This window comes from Rhyacophila brunnea, unplaced genomic scaffold (genome assembly GCF_057557595.1).
Source record: "Rhyacophila brunnea isolate RB1 unplaced genomic scaffold, BYU_Rbru_1.0 scaffold_3, whole genome shotgun sequence".
Lineage (NCBI taxonomy): Eukaryota > Metazoa > Arthropoda > Insecta > Trichoptera > Rhyacophilidae > Rhyacophila > Rhyacophila brunnea.
Window position 1 is genome coordinate 43,155,751 of NW_028232965.1, and position 22,381 is coordinate 43,178,131.

General features: G+C 30.0%; 1 protein-coding gene across 1 annotated transcript in view; it reads right to left on the bottom strand.

The window, feature by feature from the left end:
* The window catches only part of LOC147068395 (uncharacterized), a 65,727-nt gene that overhangs the window by 23,511 nt on the left and 19,835 nt on the right, over nt 1–22,381 (bottom strand). The window contains exons 3-10 of the mRNA XM_085952978.1: nt 20,080–20,269; nt 13,724–13,836; nt 11,708–11,874; nt 8,678–9,400; nt 7,022–7,219; nt 4,460–4,621; nt 3,391–3,582; nt 963–1,046 (exon numbers count right to left, since the gene is read on the bottom strand). Of these exons, the coding sequence (XP_085809104.1) occupies nt 963–1,046; nt 3,391–3,582; nt 4,460–4,621; nt 7,022–7,219; nt 8,678–9,400; nt 11,708–11,874; nt 13,724–13,836; nt 20,080–20,269 (1,829 nt within the window). The remainder of the gene's footprint in view (nt 1–962; nt 1,047–3,390; nt 3,583–4,459; nt 4,622–7,021; nt 7,220–8,677; nt 9,401–11,707; nt 11,875–13,723; nt 13,837–20,079; nt 20,270–22,381) is intronic.

Below are 22,381 nucleotides of genomic sequence, written 5' to 3' on the forward strand. Positions count from 1 at the left end.
GGGATGCCCTCGGAAGTGATGGGCGGATAACGTCAAGAAGAATGCAGTGAAGCTGAACATGACCAATTGGAGAGAGATAGAGATTCCAGGAAGACGGTTGTGTAGTCAGGTACTGACCTGAATTGTCCTTAGCACTAACTTAAGGAATTAAATAACTACAGAATAATGAATAACATGAATATACCATTCTGTGGACGAAAAATAGAAATAAGAAAAACAGTAATATTGTCCTAATGCTGGGTATTTATTAACATTAATTATTTTCAAACTGACCACCTAATTATAATTATTGTGTAATAAAATATTGTCTAATAATAATATTTGTCACAAATTATCTATGATCACCACTCATAATAATAATTATATATAATACAGACCTACAAACTTAACTAAAGAATAGCCAAAAATGGAACTACAAACTAACATAGGACGCCAGTTTAAAGATGTCATTCTAATGTTAGATTTTGTCCAGTAACGAGTCTTGGTTGGGTAGTTTTCGACAGTCACCCATCCCATTCTTCAGATAAGTTTGTAGGTCTGTACAAAGGTGATGATTTTATGTTCGTTTGTTTCTTCCATTTTTGAATTTTTACTACTGATTTACATATGATAATATGCATATTATCAATTCAATTTTAAATTGATGTTCTTTTGTTTGACTTTAACTGCTGTCAGAAATCTTTTTATTTATGACATATTGCATTCCTAGATTAGATAGTTATTAATAATTATTAAATTGAAAAACAATATTAAAATTGATTTGTTAAATGAGATAAAATGTTACGCGAGTATCTACTTTAGGTAGTATATTATAATTTAAAGAAATTGGGTGTAAAAGTGTAAAAAACGGTTCCCAAGATGAAGAATTAAAGTTTACTATTTTTTATACAATAGATTTTATTCACTTATCGAATGAAATATGTAACTATAATATTATAATGATATTTGATCACTTTGCTAACCTTATGACTGTGCCATTATCAGTGCCCGAGTCGACCTGTAGAACAGTTGCCTGTGATTCGTTCCATATTCCGTCAGAGTGATCTCTAGAACAATAATAATGACCCTCGTTTGAACAACGGGGACTAAACACCGGCCAATTAATCGATTTGGACATTTAACATTGAGTGGACAAAAGCCATGCAATAGGAAGCAGTGGGAACTTAAAGCTTTTTCTAACAACGACTCAAAAAATAAATATAATATGAAACTTTATCAAAATATTAATGAATAATTAATTTTAGGATTCAATTATTACTTAAATGATGTGTTTTTGTGATATAAATTGTCTATTGTAAAGCATGATTAGCGATAAAATAAATATTTATTTATATATTAATAGTAGATATCTAAATTTTATAAATGTCTTTAACATAGCTAAAATAAAATATACTATAATAGTTACGAATCATCTGATTTAACTGTCTAGTTACCTATATTGTACTGATGTTGTAATTCACATAATATAATGTTAAATTTCATTTATGTATATTATGTAAATATATCTAAGGTCTACATATTGTGTGTAATAAACTAATAATTTACTAGCAATCTAATGGATATGCGTGTTACTTAGTATGGACAATAGATGGTAAGTACAAAACCATTTTTTTTACAAAGTTATTATAATATATACTCAGCTAATTTATTTTCTTTTCGAATATAATATAGAAAAAAATATTGTACACCATTGCATATTTGCCATGATGAAATTTTTAAATTGTCAAGAATTTTTTAAGTGTAATTTTTTTCAGATTAACTAAAAAATATATGAACGATTAGCGATTGAAATGGAGTTCTATAAAAATGTTCAGCTTTAAAGCGCTCAAACACACTTGCAAATAGTAGTCGTGTGGAACTCAAAACGATACGAATAAGTTGGCTAGACTTATGTACCTATCCATGTGTCAATGGTTTTAATTTCGCGTATTGCATTTTAACGTATGTGTAATGCTAGAAAAAGTACTCGATAGATTGAGTGAATGACTAATAACCATTAATTTGAAAAAAAAAACTGAAATCAGAGTGACTCTATGATTTACATTAAATTTTATAGTTAATATCTTTTATGTTGTTAATAAAGTGTTGCAGTATATCAATACACTTATGTAAGGCATTCAAAACATTTAAATAATAATCACACATAGAATAAAAAAAGTATTAGGTACTTATATATTATTTGTTATGATGTTTTTCTGATAAAATATAAGTAGCTTAGTTACCTACTATAAGAAACCATATATTTGTTATTAGTCGTTAAAAGTATACGATAATAATTCTATGGTTAGGAGTAAAAGTGCATAAGTCAGTTTGGTTGCTGATGAGATAAACGCATTTAAAATAAACGGCATTTCTAAAAATACTTAGAAGTAAATTAATGTTTCTTTTTTATTTATTTTATAATAGTACCTATTTGTCTTATTAAATTCTTGATTTTGTGAAATATTAAAATTTTCAATAAGTTATTTTAGTCAAAAATGATTTACTCAACATGTGGAAAACTCTGTGGTAAATAAAAAAGAACATATTTTTTTAAGAGACACTGGTACCTATTAAAATCTCAATTTTGTAAGCACAATATGACTCGAGCACTTTTAAACATAGAATTTATAGAAATTATTTTTATCAGCATAAAAAAACATTCATGATAATTAATTTAAACACATTTTATACGATAAATTAAATCATGTTTTATCACGTTTTCGTGAATAGATGACAAAATGTAAGAAAATGGAGAAGGGATAAAATGAAAACATACGTTGTAATTAATAACTGTGAGTTTGTGATTGTGGGGTGTTAACAAACATGAGTGATTAAACATAAATTATTGCCCAATGTGCAAATTGTCTACTATGCAATGTGATGGTTGAACTTATAAACTACTATAATTAATAATAAAAATATTTTTTTTTAGTCACCTACTTTTCGTATGACAATCTGGAAATGCTTTATTTTGAATTTGTTAAGTTAGTAAGAAGTAATACCATAATTTAATTAAATATGCTTGTTAAATTTGTGAGGTTGAAATTTTAAACATTGAAATGACTTTTTAAAAATTAAAAAAAATATCGGTTAGTTTTTTGTGTATAGTGATAACTTGTTTGTCCAGTATTTGTAAGATATAGGTACAACGAGCTCATTAGTTATTTTGTTTCATGCTAAAAAATACATTGAATGTTATGTGTATACATGTACTATTAAGCGATGACTATATTGTTATGTCATTATTTAAAAAAAATCAATTGAATTGCAAATAAGAATTTAGGTAAAATTCCAATCTATTTATCTCCTGAAAATAGAAATTGAATGATTTTTTACTCTGATATCCTTCAGTTATAATAAATCTAGATTTTTTTAAACAAACAATAGATTATAATTTAAAATTTGTACCTTGTTAAATCAGTAGTAAGAGAGTCACTTGACGCAAAAGGTGAAGTTTTTTGATCTGGTACCAAACAGGAAGCCGGAACAACGCTGTCTCCATCATCAGGGCTACTTAACTCCTTTTTGCTCCTCTTCAATTGTTGGGGTCCTTTATCCGTATCTGATTGAGGTGAAGTCGGCGTTGATTTAGCGATTGGCCTACAATTTAATTTCACATTCGTTATTAATTTTCATAAAGTCAATGTAAACATTCAATACGAGATTATCTGTAAATGTAGTGGTTGCTATGAAATATGAATTACGTGAAATATTTAAAATGAAAAAATCTAAAACAAAGAAAAATATTAAGTAGATTTTTGTGATAAAAGATGTCGAAAGATTTAAGTGCAAATACATAATATATATTGTAAAAAGAAGGATTCTTTTAAAGTAATGAAAATATATTTTCCGAGTAGGTATACAATCTCACCATAAAAATGTGAAATAAAAACAGCCGTAAAAATGTTATTTCTATGCTACAGTGTAGGAAAATATGAATTGCGTGAATACATCAAAAATGATATGAATATTATCTAAAGTCTGATGGATCGATTTTATAGTGAAACGAATAGATAGTATGTGAAGATGAAATATTCAGGTATCAAAAATATAATATATTGAATATGAAAAGGTGCAAAGACACTTTGATAAGAAAATTGATTAGACATGCGTTATTTACGTGTAATGTACTTTCACATATTATATATTAATGGAATCAATTTCAAGGTTTCAATGATAAATACTATAGTATTAAATTAGGTAATGTGATCAAAGTTAGAATTGATTATTAAGTAAAAAAGAGCAGTAGAACACTAGTTGTATTACTGTGATTTATGAAATTTATAAGTCATAGTTATAATAATTGTAACAACGTGATGATATACAAATTAAAATTAATAAGAAATTCCCGATGCATTTACAATATCAAATGCAATTGTTATGTCTTTTTCATACTTCATAGCCACGCTTGCATTGTACCAGATATCTCGAGTTGATATTACAATCATGCAGCGTTTACACGATGATCGTCGCCTACCGTCCGTCACCGTTTGAAGTCTCTTGACCATCACTGCACGCTGTCGAACTACCTTCTTCGAGGCTGATACTCCGTTTCCTGAACATCCCTTTCTTAGAACAAACATAATTCTCGTGGAACTCTTCGTCGATGGACTCTTGGGTTGGCAGCGCTCCGGTAGAACTGTAAAGTTCCAAGTTTACTAATTAGTGTCCATTTTGAGGACACAACTAATTAGTTCTCGGATGCTAAGGATAACAATCCTGTATGGCTATTATAAATTAACAAAATGTTATCAATAATAGGTTATCACATTTTGTTCGCAATTACTATCTACTTATTTTTAAAGCATTTAACTGAGAGTTAAAATAATAAACTACAATTTTTTAAAAGATATAAGAAATTTTAAGATATAAAATAATATAAAATAAATGTTTAAGATTATTTTACACGACGTATATTACAATATAATATAAATAAATTAGCAAGTATAGACAAGTGTTTACATAATATTAAAGAACATCTTCTTATCTATTCAATTATACAATAAATGAATGTGTAGTATTACATTTGAATTAAATTCGCAAGTACAAAACATTGCATTAGAATAAAATACGTACCTGAAATAATTTAGAAAAAAATATTAAGATACTATATTATTAATATTATATTATTTACTGTGTTCACTGGTGACATATACTATACATATAATATAATTATAAATGAGAAAAAAATGCAAGTAAAATTGATATCTATTTAAAAATCTATTTTTAATGATATTCCGAAATTCATTGAATTATTAAAAATTTTCGAAGGACATAATACTTTTTCTTTGTAATGGATTTGGCCCATGAATAACAAAATAGGACACGTAGGCTTAGCATTTCCCATTCAAACAGATTCTGCAATGAAAAAATCGATTAAATAGCTGTTGTGAATTTTTCAAACTTGATCAAAGGTTCTGCAGTAATTTACATACAATTTCATTGTATATTATATTATGTATATTAACCTCGTATACCTATATATTTATATTCAATATGAATACATTATGGGAGCAATGGTTTCGATCTCTTTGATGTGAAATTTCCCTTTTTTAGTTCCGAGACCTTTCCTTCCGCCTGATATGTAGGCATTGAACTTTATCGCATGACAGCGTACACAAAAAACTTGATTTCCCTAACTTGTATCAATTCAAAATCGTATATTATAATAATAACATTATTACAATAATTTAGAGACGCACAATGAGTATTGTCACAAATAAACCTAGTGTATTATGATTGTACAATATACGAACATACATTATTTTATGAGTCGTATAGTATCAAATGTAGATCTGTGCGTTATTCATCATTTCGAGAAAATGACGAAAAACGTTTTGTTGGGTTTTTTAGTGTTATAATAGCATGAAATATGTTTCTACATTTAGAAATTAGAAATTCAATTCAAATTCAACAATTCTACTTTTGTTTCCAAAGTATTGAACAATTCTAATTCTGATACCAAGTCCTATTTTCCATTTTATACCACACAGATATGATTTTGATTCTAATATTATATTGCTAGTCGTACATTATTGTCAGAAGAATAATTTGGCATACTTAGTTAAATTTCGATATATTTGCAACACTTCTGCTTTTGATACTATAAGACTCTTATAATAATAGATCAAATGATTTTTTAGGCATAATAGCACCTGTGCACGTGCATGGATTTATTGGCAGCAATAGTGCGTATTTTAAACTATCGTATCAATAACTGTTTACACGTGAAAGTGTTGACTGTCTCTCCAATCTCATTCTTTAAGAGTGAGCAAGATGGGATGTTGTCACTTTATGGTACTATTTCGTACTATTTGACAGGTAGTGAAAATCGGTCAACCTAAAAATTCGTTCGTAGTTCGTTTTTTTGCCGGCAGGTTCCCCACTATCATTCTACTGCACAGGCGCAGATCGAAAAAAATCCTACTGTCGCATGAACATTCAGAAGCATCCAAACTTTTTTAATTCATGCATGCAAGCTTGCAACTACAGGATAATACATGTTTACATATACATTTTCATATAATACTGTCAACAGTAAATCCATGCACGTGTTATACTTAGTTTGTGTTTTTTACACTTATTTTAAGCAGAAAATAGTTTATAGAAAATATTATACACATTCATTGTTTACGGTATGTAACAATATTTAAACGGATACGTTAATTTAAACAGATTAAAAGCAAATTTAAAAAAATGCATCCTTATTGCAATGTAGGTAGAGTTCAAGGTTTATATAAATTCAAATGGAATGAAGTCTGTATCAGTAGACCAAGATATTTACAAGCAGAGTAATTACTTGTAAGAGGTATCTGCGTGAACTTAAATTTTATATAATAAATAATATTATGTAGCAAAAATGTAAAAAAAAATAGTGAGGATAACAGTTTTGCAAGTGATACCCTCATTATAAAAGTAGGTTATCAAAATATGCTGCATAATATATTGTATACTCTCATATTTATACTGCAAATTTAATATACAATAATAACCGTTTCATAGAAAATGTATGACTTTACAATAATAGAGTATGGTTTACCTGAATATTCCATTGGCAGTGATCGGTTGCTTGAAGATTCCTTCGTCTTTGATAGGTGTGTGTTGATAATAATCGTATTCGTTGCCAAAGTCGATATCACTTGAAGTTTTAACATTTTCGTGGCTTGTTGACATAACTAAGGGAGCATCTTTCACTATGTCATGATCAACGGAACTTCGCATTAATTCATTTCTTCGTCTAAAATTACATAATAATAATTAAAGTAATATTTAATACATACAATGTTTGCGTCAGCTTTAATTAGGTATTCAAAATTTCATGTATTAATGCCCCTCATAACTCATAATTGTTATCTAGGAAAAAATGCCTAGGACTTGAATTACTATGCATAACATGTGCGCAAAAAGATAAAAACACCCTTATATTTTAAGTATTATACAAATTGACTTCATTTATTATATTACATATTTGCAAAGAAATATTTTGTGTCATATTAGAACTGAAATTAAATAACATTTAGACAATTTAATGCATTTATAATTAGGTATATTGTTTGTTGGTTTATCTATCTGTCTGCTGTAATGTACGAGAGAAAACATAAATGGAAATATGTAGACGAGAGTAAGAAAGAGAGAAAACGTATTAAAATGATTAAGGTCGGTTAAAACTTAATAAACGCAAACCCTAATTCTAAATTTGAAAAATAATAAAGGAATAACGTATTTTAATCAAATCGTGACGGTTTCACAAATATTTACAGTGCAGTACTACCATATTATCGAGAATACACTAAGTATTAAACAACATTACATTTAATTTGTTACAGATTGACGGAAAAGTATAAATTACCTAAAAAATGTTTATGCAATGGCACTTGAATGGCAATGTCCCAGTTATTCATACTTATGCAATCGAAGTCAACAAATCACAAAGGCAGATGCTTGATTATGTTGGTATTGATTTAAAGACAGTAGCTTTTTCCTTTAGCCAACTGTATGTCGTACTATCACGGTCACGCAATTTTAATACCTAATGTCAAGGTGCATATAACACCAAATTCCCAGCAAGGGCGCCTATTTTGTGATGAGCGCCAATTTACTCGAAATATTATGTTCAGAGAGGTTTTCAAGGATAAAGTCTAAATGTGATTTTAAACAAAATATTTATGCTGTTACGCCAACTTGTTAATTTTTTCTAGTTTGCGTATGAACAACTTAATTTTCCCATCTGAATTTATTTTTAGTCATAATATCTACATTTTAAATAATAAATATGCACGTTAAATAAACATCATTGTAAATTACTACATTCGTTAGTATATAAGTACCTACTCTTGCATTTTAAACAATAATGTATACATAAACCTACTACCTAAAGTAAGAAAAAATCTTACATAAATATTAATGATTGAACCGTACAGCCAGAATAACTACAAATGTACGATATAAAGTATTTTCATAGCCAATTTAAATGTCCATTTTGTATAATACTAATGCAACCAAGTTTATATTTTGTAAGTCGTATACGAAATTAGTATATTATGTACATGTATATAGCAGCACAAAAGTACGTATTTACTTATATAACGATATAATCTGGATTAGGCGGGGAAACATAATACATTTTTTGCTGACTACAATAGGTTAAGCACAGGTTGATCCAGTAATAAAAAATAAGATGATTAGTTTTACTTACCTATCTAAAAGAATTTCGCCTTCCGATAAGGTTTTTTGTAACATTCGTTTTTTAGCCCTTCTAAGCACCAGTGGGGATTCAACGTTGACTTGAGGCTCGAAATCAATAAAAATTTCCTTTTCCATTTTCTCCGAATCGGTAGTCGTTGTTGTAGTTACGGATGTCTCTGTTGAAACTGATGCTTCCGATTGCAAAGTGGACGTCTTCGATAGACGACCAGTTGGGCATTGGGTCTTTAGCGCTGCACTTTGCGCAGCCGGACTGACAACTGCATCGCTTTTGACAGGGTGATCTACTTTCTGTAACTGTTGAGCCGCTATTTTCTGCTGTAAATAATCTAAGTTCTTTTGGTTTAACTCCATACTGTGTTGTATCATTTGCATGTCTTGAACTAAAGAGTGTTCATCTATTGTATCGTCTCTTTCGTCAGTTGAATGAATGAATTGAAAGTTCTGATGGAAGTATTCCTGACTTGCATCTCTTTCTAATTTAGCTTGTTCTATATTTGGAGTTGATTGTCGACGTGGTAGCGTGTTGCAAGGTGTTGAGTGTCTCGACCCCGGCGCCTGCGTGGGGAAATATTGGTCTAAAACAAGTGGTTCTGCGAGGGTGACTTGCTTCTTTGGTGTTGTTTCCGGAGGGGTGGGTGGCGCCCTGGGGGAGCGGGGAGGCTCTTCCGACTGCGTCCTATGAAGGCGGTCGTGTTCCGTTTCGCTGCCGCCACTGGTAATTGAACAAAATAAATATTTTTTCATACAAATAAACTCGGTAGACCTCGCCTTCCCAATAAGATAATAATTTCCTGTTTTTTCATTTGAATGACTAGAAAATTTCCGCAGAATTATAGAATATGATTTTCACAAAACAAACATAGCGTTTATTGATGGTTTTGACTGGCGGATGTAGTAATATCAAAGGAATAAAGTAAAGATAAGTGAATAACGTAAGCATATGAGTACCTTGGTATCAAAGTGGGACATAAGCCATTTACAAAATTTTACAGGAGACTCACAAACATGTGAGAAAAGTGTCCGTTTTTCATATAACATATCAACTTTAAACTCAAAAATCTCTATGAAAACTACCGTTTTTGACACTTTTGGTGGATTTTTTGAAAAGACCATCACTTGTACTACCATAATCAATTAAAACATGAATTTAGTGGGAGGTGGCGTTTGTCCCACTTTGATACCAAGGTACTCATATGGACCATAACAGAATGAACAGAATGAATTTATTACAATACTTTTATGAGACTAAAATGTTAGCTATTTGTTTAGCTGATTGATTTCATGGTCTACATTAAACACACATTATCGATACCCTAATTATATGCCTACGGAAACAACTCAAAAACCCCTATTCTAAAACGTTATAGTTTGATTTTTTTTTCAAAAAAATTTATATCTATTTGAAAACTTTGTTTTTTGAAGAAACTATGATTTTTTGATTTAACAACGTTCAATGAAAATTTATAATTAAATAATGAATCAACTCTTATATTTTTGTATTCAATGAAGTATGAAAAAATACTAAATGAAATAGCAGCATGAAGACAAAGTCTTGAAGTATTCAGTGGTTTTGTGCGTTTATTTGGAGCGGAATTTATATTTAGACCTCAGATTAAAATATCTTAACATTAGGCCAATTACTACTCAGATAATTTATTTTTATTCAACGCCAGCAATAATATTTATATTCATATAGTATGATTGATGGCCAGTTTAATGTACTTTATTATAAATTCAATTTGTAGGAAATTGTTATACATACAGTCTTTCATTTTTGTCAAAGTATAGTGTGATTTTAATTAAAAAAAACTAACATACACATACCGATTTACAAAACCGTTATCTGGAATAGCAGTTTATACAGAAGTAGGTATAATATTATGTCACTGGCATGCAAAGACTTTTGATCGTAGGGATGCTATTTGAAAAATGTATTTTTACCAACTACGTTTTACATAATATTACCCACGGAAGGTATTGTTGTTAAATAGATATTGACGAGCAGTCGATAAAAAATATGGTTTGATTTATTGCAGAGATAGATCTGCGATATTAAAAACACATTCCCATAATATTAAAGTCAAGAATAATAATCAACCAAGAAAGTCACAATCAATACATTATAAAGAATCTTTTAGAAAAATATAGTTAATAAAATTGAGCAATAAATGTATAATGTTATTATTGATATTCATTGAATATTTCTTGAGATACTTGGAATTTATAGTATACGCAGTGGCAAAGGGTAGAGATAGGCTTTTAAGATCTGACATAAATAATGCACACTAAACTCTGCCAGTCAAACATTTTTGTTTTTATTGTACTAATATTACAATGAGTACATAGTGTTTGTTAGTTTTTAAAATTCAATTAAGCCTTGCCGAATCCAAGCTACAGTAGATAATAGTAAAACAAATCATTTATCTATAAAATATCTAAAAAATTTTCATTAAACCATACATAGTTTTAGATCCTTTATAGATAAATCGATTGTGGTTTGGGTAGACAGAGCTGAATGAATTTGAAAACACTGACCAACACCATCTGTAACATTTACCCTTAATTTGTAAAATAAGAAAAAGTATGCACTTTTTTATGAAATCGCCATGGCATACCTAAACTATTATGGTTTGGTTTAGCCATATTTAATTAAATTTTAAAAACTAACCAACACCATCTGCAAAAAGGTATGACTGACAAAGTTTAGTGTCCACTATTTATGTTGAATCTGAACAGCCTTCCTCCATCCTTCACCATGGATATATGGTTTGTACACTACTTAATTTTCAATCAAATTTTCCATATAGATTGAAGGTATATCTATATATATTTATAAAATTAAACTAATCTAAATAGACTTCGTAAATGTAATTTGTATTCTGTTTAAATCACATTAAGTATTTTAAATATTATCAACATTGCATATGGAGACATATAATTATAATGATATGGCTTATTCTGTCAGCTTTTTATTATAAACATAACGATTATAAATCCATATAAATAAAAATGCACATACCTTTCGCTAAAACTAAATTGCTGGTGTTGCCTATTTGATGACGGTCCGGTTCCTATTGAAACAACAAATCTTGCGTCACCAGCTTCTGAGTTGCTTTTAAGAAGCTTTTTTCCATTGTTACCATTTAAGCCGCCATTTGTTTGGACGCCCTGAGCCACCATTTTTACCTAAAATAAAATAAAACCACCCTCTTTTTTAACAACATCTGTTGTGACACATTTAAAAATTGCATTATTCTTGTGTGTTTATTTTTATACTCCCGAGAAGCTTTCTGTAAAACATGATTTAACATTTTTTGGAATTTTCGCTCACCAGATTTAACATTGTGTTTTTAGAAAAGAATTAGTTAAAATTTAAAAATAGTTATTTCGGCTGATACAATTATAATATATTGTATGATTTTTAGCTGTAATATAGAAATAGTTGAAACATAGTTGATGTATTATTGTACTATTTGCAGAGGTCTGCTCCTGATTTAATCTAAATATTTAATAAATGAATTACCGGATAAAAGCATTAATGAGATATCGTAAATTAATATTGAAAAAATGATATTCAGTAAGTAAATTGGTTTGTGATTTTCGATGTAGATTTATTCTTTACGTATACACGTCGATCAGCCAAAAATTTTGTTAGGCTGTGTGATAGAAAAATGTAATTTATTAAAATATCAAAGAAAGTTGTTTTAATAAGTATATTTAATAATTGTGCTATTTTGTACAATAAAAACAATCTCTGGCTAGATGAAGCTGTTAATAACTGACTACTAAAAGAAAATTGACGCAGTGGGATAATGGAAGAAAATCCAAATGAATTTTGTTCTAAAATATATTTTTATTCAAAAATCTTGAACAACGCATACATAAATTATTTTAAAACTGTTAAATGAGATCATTCAAAATAGTTCCTGTTGTCTTGTTGTATTTTATTTATTACATTTTTATTGCCCTCCAAGTCGTTTAATATTTGACAATAGGATATATTAATTTTCATATTATATATTTTTTAAACAAATGTAAGTATATGTAAGTATCTAAATTTTAATTTTGAATATTATTGATTTATTGATTGAATTACCGAAATATTGAATGTCTGATCAACATAAGTCGAAGTTAGTATCCAGACGGTTACATGTAAATTGTACGTAAAACAATTCACCGTAGCATAGTCCGCCATGAGTTTTCTTATCGGAAAGAGATGACCGTGTACTATAGGGTTTCCAATTTTATTAGATTCAATACGAAAATTAATTCAATTTTCATAGCTTATTTTCGCAAAATTCATGAATTCAAGAATGAAAATCTCACCTAACCTAACCTAAACTAACCTAACAAATTATCCAGTATATCAGCTATTTTAAAAATTTGTTTGCTGCTAAGCTAAGCTTCCTGTAAAGTGTAAGCCGACAAGAACCGTGTTTTATTTAGACATGAATTTTATGTCAGTAGCTACTATACGACTCAAAGAAGTTGGACGGTCTTTAATATACGGCCATATATTTCCGATACAACATTTTTACGGTGAAGTGTGATACGGTGAACTGCATACGTATAAGTTTCCGGACACGGATCCAGACTGGGTTCTCAGATGCGTGATGATGATGATAAGTATAAGGATTATTAATTGACCTAAAGTAACGTGAAAATATATATATTTGGTATAACGTGAAATATATTATATTACTGTAATGTTTACTGGGTAAGTAATATTTTGAAGAGTAAAACAATCGTCTGATTAGTTCGGTCATTCAGGAGAATATAAACAATTTTGAAAACTGTTTAGTCTGGCGGAATCGTTTATGAGTAAATAACCAAATACTAGGAAATATAAATGGAGTAAAGCATGTAGGAAAATAGTAATATAATATTTTCGTTATTATGAATAATAGATCTTTTATGTATATCGTTTCGAGTGATTCGGGTACAAAACAAAAGTAACAAAAGTATCTATGCCTGAAAGTATAATGTAGTTACTGGGAAATGGACTTATTTGATATGGATAGACAATTATACGTACTCGTTTGACGGTTCTGGGGCTCAAAGATAAATAATTCGGAGGCAGAGGCTTTCTTCCTAGGCAGACTTCGGTTTGTGTTGCTTGGGTTTTCATTGGTCCACGTTTTATTTTCTCTGAAAATAAAGGCAAGGGTTTTATTAATATTAACATAATTAAATTTCACGTAGGTATCATTCTGTTACGCAAGACCACCCTTGATATTTATCTTGGAAGATAATAAATAACATGTAATATTGTTTTAGATATCAGATATCACAAATAAAAAGGATGGCCTTATCCGTTCTTACAAAAACTTTACATGGATTCTATATTATATATATTTATATCAGTGGCGAAGGGTAACTTTTGGAAAGAGGAAGGCTTTGGAGATCAGAAAAAAGAGCACACTTGTCAGGTATACTTACGGGAAATAATATCATAATACGATATTACTACTGATTAATATGTACACACTAATGTCAACGTCACAATAAATCGATGAAATTTTAATAGCTCACTGACGATATACAATTGAGCGATGAATATAAATTATATATTTTCCAATACCTACACGTAACATACGCCCAAAAATATATCATTGTTAAATATAGCGGTATCATCAGCCAAAAATAAAGAAAACAACTAAATAAAAAAATAATTTAATTATGTTAGTCTATGACTGAATTAACTGATAAATAAGAGTCACGAGATAAATTTTTTACTTATTTTTAAAAATATTCTATCTTTATATGACGCGATTGAACCCATAGAAATTATGGCATTATTAATTATTATTTGATTAAAGCGGCAGTCATCGACACTAAATATATGCGGAGGCTTCGTCTTTTAAGCTTATAGAATCATATAAAATAAGCCAGACTACTCCGATGTCACGTAACACGCAGTTCATATAAAAAGCACGCCAAAATCATCTCGAATTAATCTATATTTCAATACTCGCTAGAGAACGCGTGGCGCTGCTTGACACTTATTTTTTATTTATTCTAAATTCTGAAGATAAATGGTTTTTATTTTTATTTTTCGATATAATATATTTATAGAGAAATTGGTTCCCGCATATTGTTTTATTTATTTTAATTTAAATACTTTCTATCTATTTTTATTATAACGTAGGCTTCAAATAATCGCGTACTATGGTGCCTTCGCCACTGATATATTTAATATGTAATCATCACCATCATCAGTTTCAATCTACCACTGAATAAAGCCCTCTTTCCACTCTTCTCGATTCATAGTTTCGATTCAGTCGATCAGCATATTCTGATGGAAAAACTCCAATTAATCAAATCGTCTGATCGATATCTCAGGTTATTCGGGAATTATTTTAGGAATCGTAAACAATTATTATACGTATCGTACGGTCTTTGTCTTGCATACTTCCATTCTATTCGGATATTACGGTACTAAAAATTCTCTATAACTCCTTAGTTAGAAGCAGACTTGAGAGTGGGTCTATTGTCTGGGCCCCGTATCAGTTGAAGTACGGCCTTATGGTGGAGAGAGTCCAGAAGTAATTTTGAGAATCCTTTACTTTCGGCTGTATGGATATTATCCGTAGCTCTATCCGACTGACTTTCTCTTAAGTATGTTTACATACTGTAGCATAAAGGCTAGAAGGGATCTTTATTTAGCTACATATTTTTTTCCGACTTATACGCGGCGTAAATGGAAACTCTGCTATTATTGGTAGTATTGACGCCAACCAAGGTCTTGGGAAGTTGCTCTAGGGATACTTTCGGCACAAATTTGAATAGCGCCTAACGTTCGTTAAGCTACGGTACGCCTGCATAATAGGTGTGGAAACGTGGCGGGTGGTGGAGGGAATAGCAAGTATTGACCTGTGTGTCTCTGATAATTTATCTTAGAAATCGGGGGCATCCGTTGTTTATTCTCCCAAGGTGCAAAACTAACCTGTAATTAGTAATACCAATTACGAGGCAATAACTATGTTTATTCAAATCGCTTCGGATATTGATTTATTTCACTTACGTGAGGGTGAATTTTTCTGGACGTTGTTTTGTAAGTTTTTAAGGTAAGGTCTATCAACCTAGTTCACTCTGTGTGCTTCCAGGCACTTTTGTTTTTAATAATTTATTATTGGAAGTAGGTATTATTTACTTATATTACCTTCTATTTTTATTTGAAAATTGTTAACACTTACTTTATGTCATGTCGTGAACGCTTTGAATTTATAATTTGTCTTTGAAATTTGAATTGTCGTTTGATGCCACATTTTTCTGCTAAATTTTAATATTTCATTAATCCAGCGTACCTTGGCGCAGTTTTTTTGTAATCTTATATAGCATTAGTATCGCATTCGCCTATCCGCCACCCTGTCTGCAGGCTACGTGTCCAACCCATCTCATTCTAAGGGTTTTTGCAAACTTAATTACGTCGCATGCTTTTGTTAATATCCTTATCAAATATATATTTTTTACTGTTATGACGCGTGATAGCCGATATATACTTATCCATGCCACGTTGGGCAACTCTTAATTTATGACTATATCTATTAATTCTAAGAGACCATTAAAAATTTTTTTTTTTTGAAATCGGTCACTCCAAACCAACCACCCCGCACCACAATCGGTCTTAATCGAGCCTATCACGAGGCTCTACGTTTGGATGTGAAGCATCACCAGTTGTTTACGCCTGGGAAAGTCTCAGGAGCAGATGCCCAAGACTAACGTCGCCACGTACTCAAGTTTGCTTTAAATGAGTTTACAGAGACTTTCTAATAAAAGTGCCCATGTGAGAGATGAACACGGAGAATTAACAATCAATATCAGTGATTCTAATTAATTTTCATATATGTAAAAAAAAATCTAAAATAATACGGACGTATGGTAAACTATCTGAAGAGATCTTCACGTCCGCAATAAGACGCCGAAATTTAAAAAAAAAAGCATTATAGTTGGCCTTTATAGCAAACATGTCGGATGGCTCGGTAGGTACAACAGCTGGTTGGACCGACTTGAGCACATCTTTCCTTTCGGAGCACATTATCGGACATTGCCAGAGGATATGGTTTGAATCATGTAGTTCTCCACCACATGGAAATGTTGGTCGGATGACTACTCCAAACTTAACGAAATTTGCAGCAAATCCACCGTGTATAGTCAAGAATTCACTGAGGTTTGTTTTATTTGTATTATTGTAGTACATAATTTGAACATATAATTACATATATAAACATGATCTTGATCATCTTACCGTATGATCAAACGAAACACTTATATATATTTTACAATGTAAATTAAAGTTTAATATCAGTGTTCATTTTAATTAGACGATTTACTTCATGCAAAAGTTTCCTAACAATATAAATACCGAAATAAATAAGAAAATCACGTCCTTTGTTATGTATATTCAGGCCACTAAAAATTTCAACTGCCTTGCGCACTTCAAAGTTTCTTTCGAATTTATAAAAGATTAAATATTATGAAAGAAACTCTTATAAATTATGGTAATGAAGTCCGCGAGGGATTAAATAACTTTCATAAGAATCCACCTCTCCTCTCAATTTTCATACATCTTAAAACTTTTGCTAAAACTTTATATTAAAATACTGCAAGAAAAAAAAAACACTTTAAAAAAATAGCCCTGAAATTTAGATTGTCTACTTATATTCTATTTTTTAAGTACTGGTGGTTTTGACTTTAATATGATTAATTGAAGATTTTCATATTATAAGCACTGATTAAATTTACATAATTTTAACGGGGTTGAATTTTTCATCGCATGAATATCATTATTTGACTTCCCTGAAATCTATTTATAGCTTTATTATGAAAATGCTTTTGTCCAAAATAGACTGTTACATCTGTACTAGATTATACAATTTGTCTTTTGATAACAGATAACAATGTATTTTCTATTGAAATAAATGAAAAAAAATAGAATATAATTTTATTTTATTTATAACAATATTACGGGTAGCAATTGTATTAAGAGCAAAATAAATCCTTAGAATTTGAGGAAGGTATTTGGTACGCAAATTATTATTTGTTCTTGGTATTTAACTCATTCGCTGCTGACTATATAATGAGGTTTTAATTAGCACCTTTAAAATGCACGTTAATTACATCGATCGGCCGCCTGGTCATTACGCGCATGTGCGTCTTCAGCGTCCAAAGTATTAAGGATTCGAGCCATTTTAAAGAATATTAAATTTAGTCTTTACTACAATGGATGGTAGTATCACTCTTAATGTAAAATATTTATATATATTAATTTATTATCAGTACATTATTTTATGATCTTATCTCATATAATAAGTTGAGGATATAAATGCATATTACATAATAAAAATGATCAAATAAGTATCTTTACATACAAGGAAATGGGACTTCAGGTAAATCAAATAAAAACAAAATCCATGCTTGAGCAATCAAAGTCTGTCATTAATTATCAATATGTATAAACAGTGGTGGAATAAGAGATGGGTGAGCAGTGCAGACTGGATTTGGGTACATAATTGGAGTTTTGTTCAATGAACAAAAATATGCAAACAGTGTCAATTACCATATCTTGAGGACCAGAAAATTTTGTATTTTTTTTCTCCAAAAAATGCATAAATAAATACCACAAGGGTTATTATTGATGAGTGTTTGTAATCTAGGTCATGGAAGCCTGTCGAAAATATTAGCAAAATTTGAAAAGCGCTTCAGTTGCACGACTATAAGTTAATTTCGGTTGTAATTAGGTGGGAAACAGGTAGCTAAATGTGTAAAAAAAATTGACCAGGACTCGATGAATATAGGTTCGAGTCCTGTGTGGCGCAATATTTTTGTCAAGATTTTTTCCAGTAGGTTTCTGAGATATTAACCAATTATGGTTTTGTTGTTTAAAGGTGTCAGTCATCGATTCTGAATGAAAAGATAATGCATAAAGTTCGAATCTTGAGGTTTAGTTAATACTGAGGCTAAGAACAGGGCACACAATGGGCAACAGATTTGATATCCTCATGGGAAGAAGAAAATCGCAACTCTACGATGAATGTCATGTTTTAGAGGACATTGTATATATAGCACTACAATGCCCTAAATATGAACTTCACAGAGTACAGCTGCGAATTGCGGATATCTATGAGAATGTCGACGAATTGAAGGTGTCCTGACGATGGGTAAGACGGAAGAGCTAGGTAAAATTGTAAAGTTATTTAACAGAATAGGAGTGAGGGATCGACGGATCCCTTTCTAGAAGAGAAGAGGTGATATGACAGCGAGTCGCAGTCAAAGCCTCGGTAAAATCACAAAAAAAAGTTCGAATCTACGTGGCAGCGAAGAACTATGGACTGGAAGAGTTGAATAAACTAGGGGATGCCTGTATTCAACAGTGGATCAACCCTGTCTGATGATGACGATGATATGTTTTAATACGTTCAATAAAACAAAGTGTCGGTCGCTATAAGTATTTTTATAATGCAAAATGTATGTTTGTGAGGTGTTAAAATATACATGTTTTCAATTAATAACGAATGTTATATTGTTAAATCATTTTATTTATTTATATATTCAAAAATAGTTTAACCAAACATACTGACAAGTTTTGCATGATTGGTCGAAACCGGTCCTGGCCATTACAAAATTAAGTAGAATCATACAAAATATAAAATATATTTTTATGAACTAATTTTTTATTCATCGAATATTTCATAAGATTGAAGAATGTAGAATGTAACATTCTTTCATTGAACTGATACTGGTTAGTAATTAAGGTAACTTAATAATTTCATTTAAAAATACAAAATCCGATTGCCAATAAGTAACACAATTTAGAAAGCGCTTCAGAGAATATTGTAAATACCATTAGTTAATAGGTTAACAATTCGATAAGACACGTATAAATAGTTTAGTGATTAGATCACATGGACGCGAATTTCGGGGGGTCACAGGTTCGAATCTTGCTGGGTGTCATAGTTTTTTTCAAAAAGATTTTTTATAGTACTTCGTTATATATTTTTCAGAAGTGTTTTAAAATTATATATATGTGTTTATATGTAACCTAATCTCTTTTTGTTTCTCTCTACGTTTCCCTAAATTACGAGTTAGAGTATACCATATTTCTCATTGTGGAAAATAAAAGATGATCTTGAAAACATCACTTGATGGTTGGTAGCTAATTGATAATATTACCAGATGGATACATCACTATTTTACGAAGAAAGCTATATTTATAAAATCTCTAGTCTTATTTTTATACATTATAATAAACATTTAAAATCCGACGCTTCCAGACCTTCCAGTATTTCTAAAAGGAAGAAATAATCAACGTGGTTTATATAGATGAATTTTCTGTCTACCTTACATCTTAAAAGCTTAGAACAGTAGTGCCAGATACTACTATTGACTTACCTAAGACCACGACTTTGGTCGAATCCTCTTGGGGCATCGGAACAGGCACTGAATGTGGTACAGGCATGTGGTGCTGACTCTGCATGGAGACAAGATGGCCGGCGGGAAAGTGGGCGGCGACTATTGCCGGATGGAGCTGGCCGTGAACTGGGACCGGACCATTTATTGAGAACACCTGAGCTTGTATTGACTGCAAAGATAAATAAATATGAATTTAATAACATTAAAAAGTTTTTATTAAAATTTTTCAATATATACAACGTTAAAGTATTCCATGGTTATTAATATGATCAATAAGTGCTTTCTGGCACCCCGAAAAAACAACCCGGACATTGCCGCCTAGACTTTGCCACCCAGACATTGCCGCAAAACCAAATGCGCTCGTACCACTGCTCGTCAATACCTCTCGGACAAATCTGCCTAGACATAACCGCCCGCAAAAATAAATAAATATAAAACAAGTGTTTTTTTGGTTTTTCGAATTGCGTATTGATAGAAATTTAGATATTTACGATAATCAGTGTAATTTGAGATTTAATCCGTTGTAGCTGTTAGTAGAGTAATAACTTAAAATCACCAGCTTTTAACAATTACTACTAAATCCAATTAAATGAAAGACTGCAAGAGTTAATGCCTTTCTATAGTAGTATTTCTAATTTAGAATATTTAAGAAGGTTAGCACACAATATTGAAATTTTATTTTAAAATACCTATCTTTATTCGTATGTTTTTTTTAATCTCTGTGTCTAAAATATAATATTATATAAAAATAAATTATTTTGACAGCAATCTCTGGGCGGCAATGTCCGGGCGGTTTTGGTTCAGGCAGTTTTGCTGGGACCCCGTGCTTTCTTTTTCTATGCTGATATATTGTATTATAGTAATGAAGGTTAAAGTATTTCTGAAGAAAAAAAAGTAGAAGAAAATTTTTCATCTTCAATCCTTAATTAATAACCTCAACCGGTGTAAAGATCTCTTTAAATTTTAGTTATAACGTAGTTGCACTTGTTAATAATTTAATAAACTCTTTCCTATATTGCATTAATAAATTTACTGTATACTGCTAAAATAGTCTTATTAAGTACCTGACATAATATTGTTTTTATTACTATATACTATTTTATACATAATATATAAATGACAGATTAGAAGTAGAAATTCTTTGGTGTAACATTATAGACAGCTATTTATACCAGTATGTTGATGAAGAACTGAAATAATTTGATATTTAATCGTATTTTGGAAAACGAGTAATGGATATTAATCTAGTCAACCAACTTAGTGGGTAGTCACATGTGATCAATTATTGTATTGATTAAACATAACTATTTGAAGAAAAACTATGTCATACTAATTAATTATAAACTCACAAATCCTTTGAATACCTCAATAAAATTATGTTCAACTAATACAATAGAGTGTAAATTGTATTCACGTAAATAGTTTTTATTATTATGTGCATATTATAACAAACATAATAATTGGTCATCATTGTCTGTTGTTTGAGTTATTTTATATTAAGAATTAATGAGGTTAGTAATATACGTATATATTTAATTTTATGAATACTGTTAAGTTCATTATATATAAATTTAATATCTTATTTATTATTGCTGTGTTATTGTAAGATGGTTTTATGTTAATGGGGATTCTATTTTTCTTACATCCATGCACAATTTTCAACGAATGTTTTTAATATCAAATTCCTTTGATCGTACATTATGGAATGCGGAAAAGGACGCGCGTATAAGCGTGTGTTATATAATACTTATTATAACTCAAAAGAGTGGAAATGTATTCAGGAAAAAACAAACAAAAATAGACCCTACCAAAATACATATATTTAGGTAATATATACTTGTGTTCTTTTAACATGGACATACGAAGTAAATCAAAAGAAAAAATGCCTAATAATAAGCATGCGACATGTAATTTCACAATAAAAAGGTTTGGGTTTAACCGGGCAAATATTTATTTTATTTTGATATAATATGGAAAACAGTCTTAAAAAATATGTTAGCCTTATACTGTTTGTTGTGCATAATATTATAGTTAATTGATAAGAATACTAATATCATTGTGTTTGAATTGAAGTGATGTAATTTTACAACCAAAAGGTACTAGAAAATGAAGTGTCTCGTAATTGAAATTAAATTATGTATTTTGACAAATAATACAGAAATATCTGCAGACGTTGTAATGTTAAGAAATCAATTATTTCATTAGGTACCTATATAATATATATTTTTAAACTTAGTAATAAAATATGAAATAACATATTGTAAACTATTTAGATAAATTT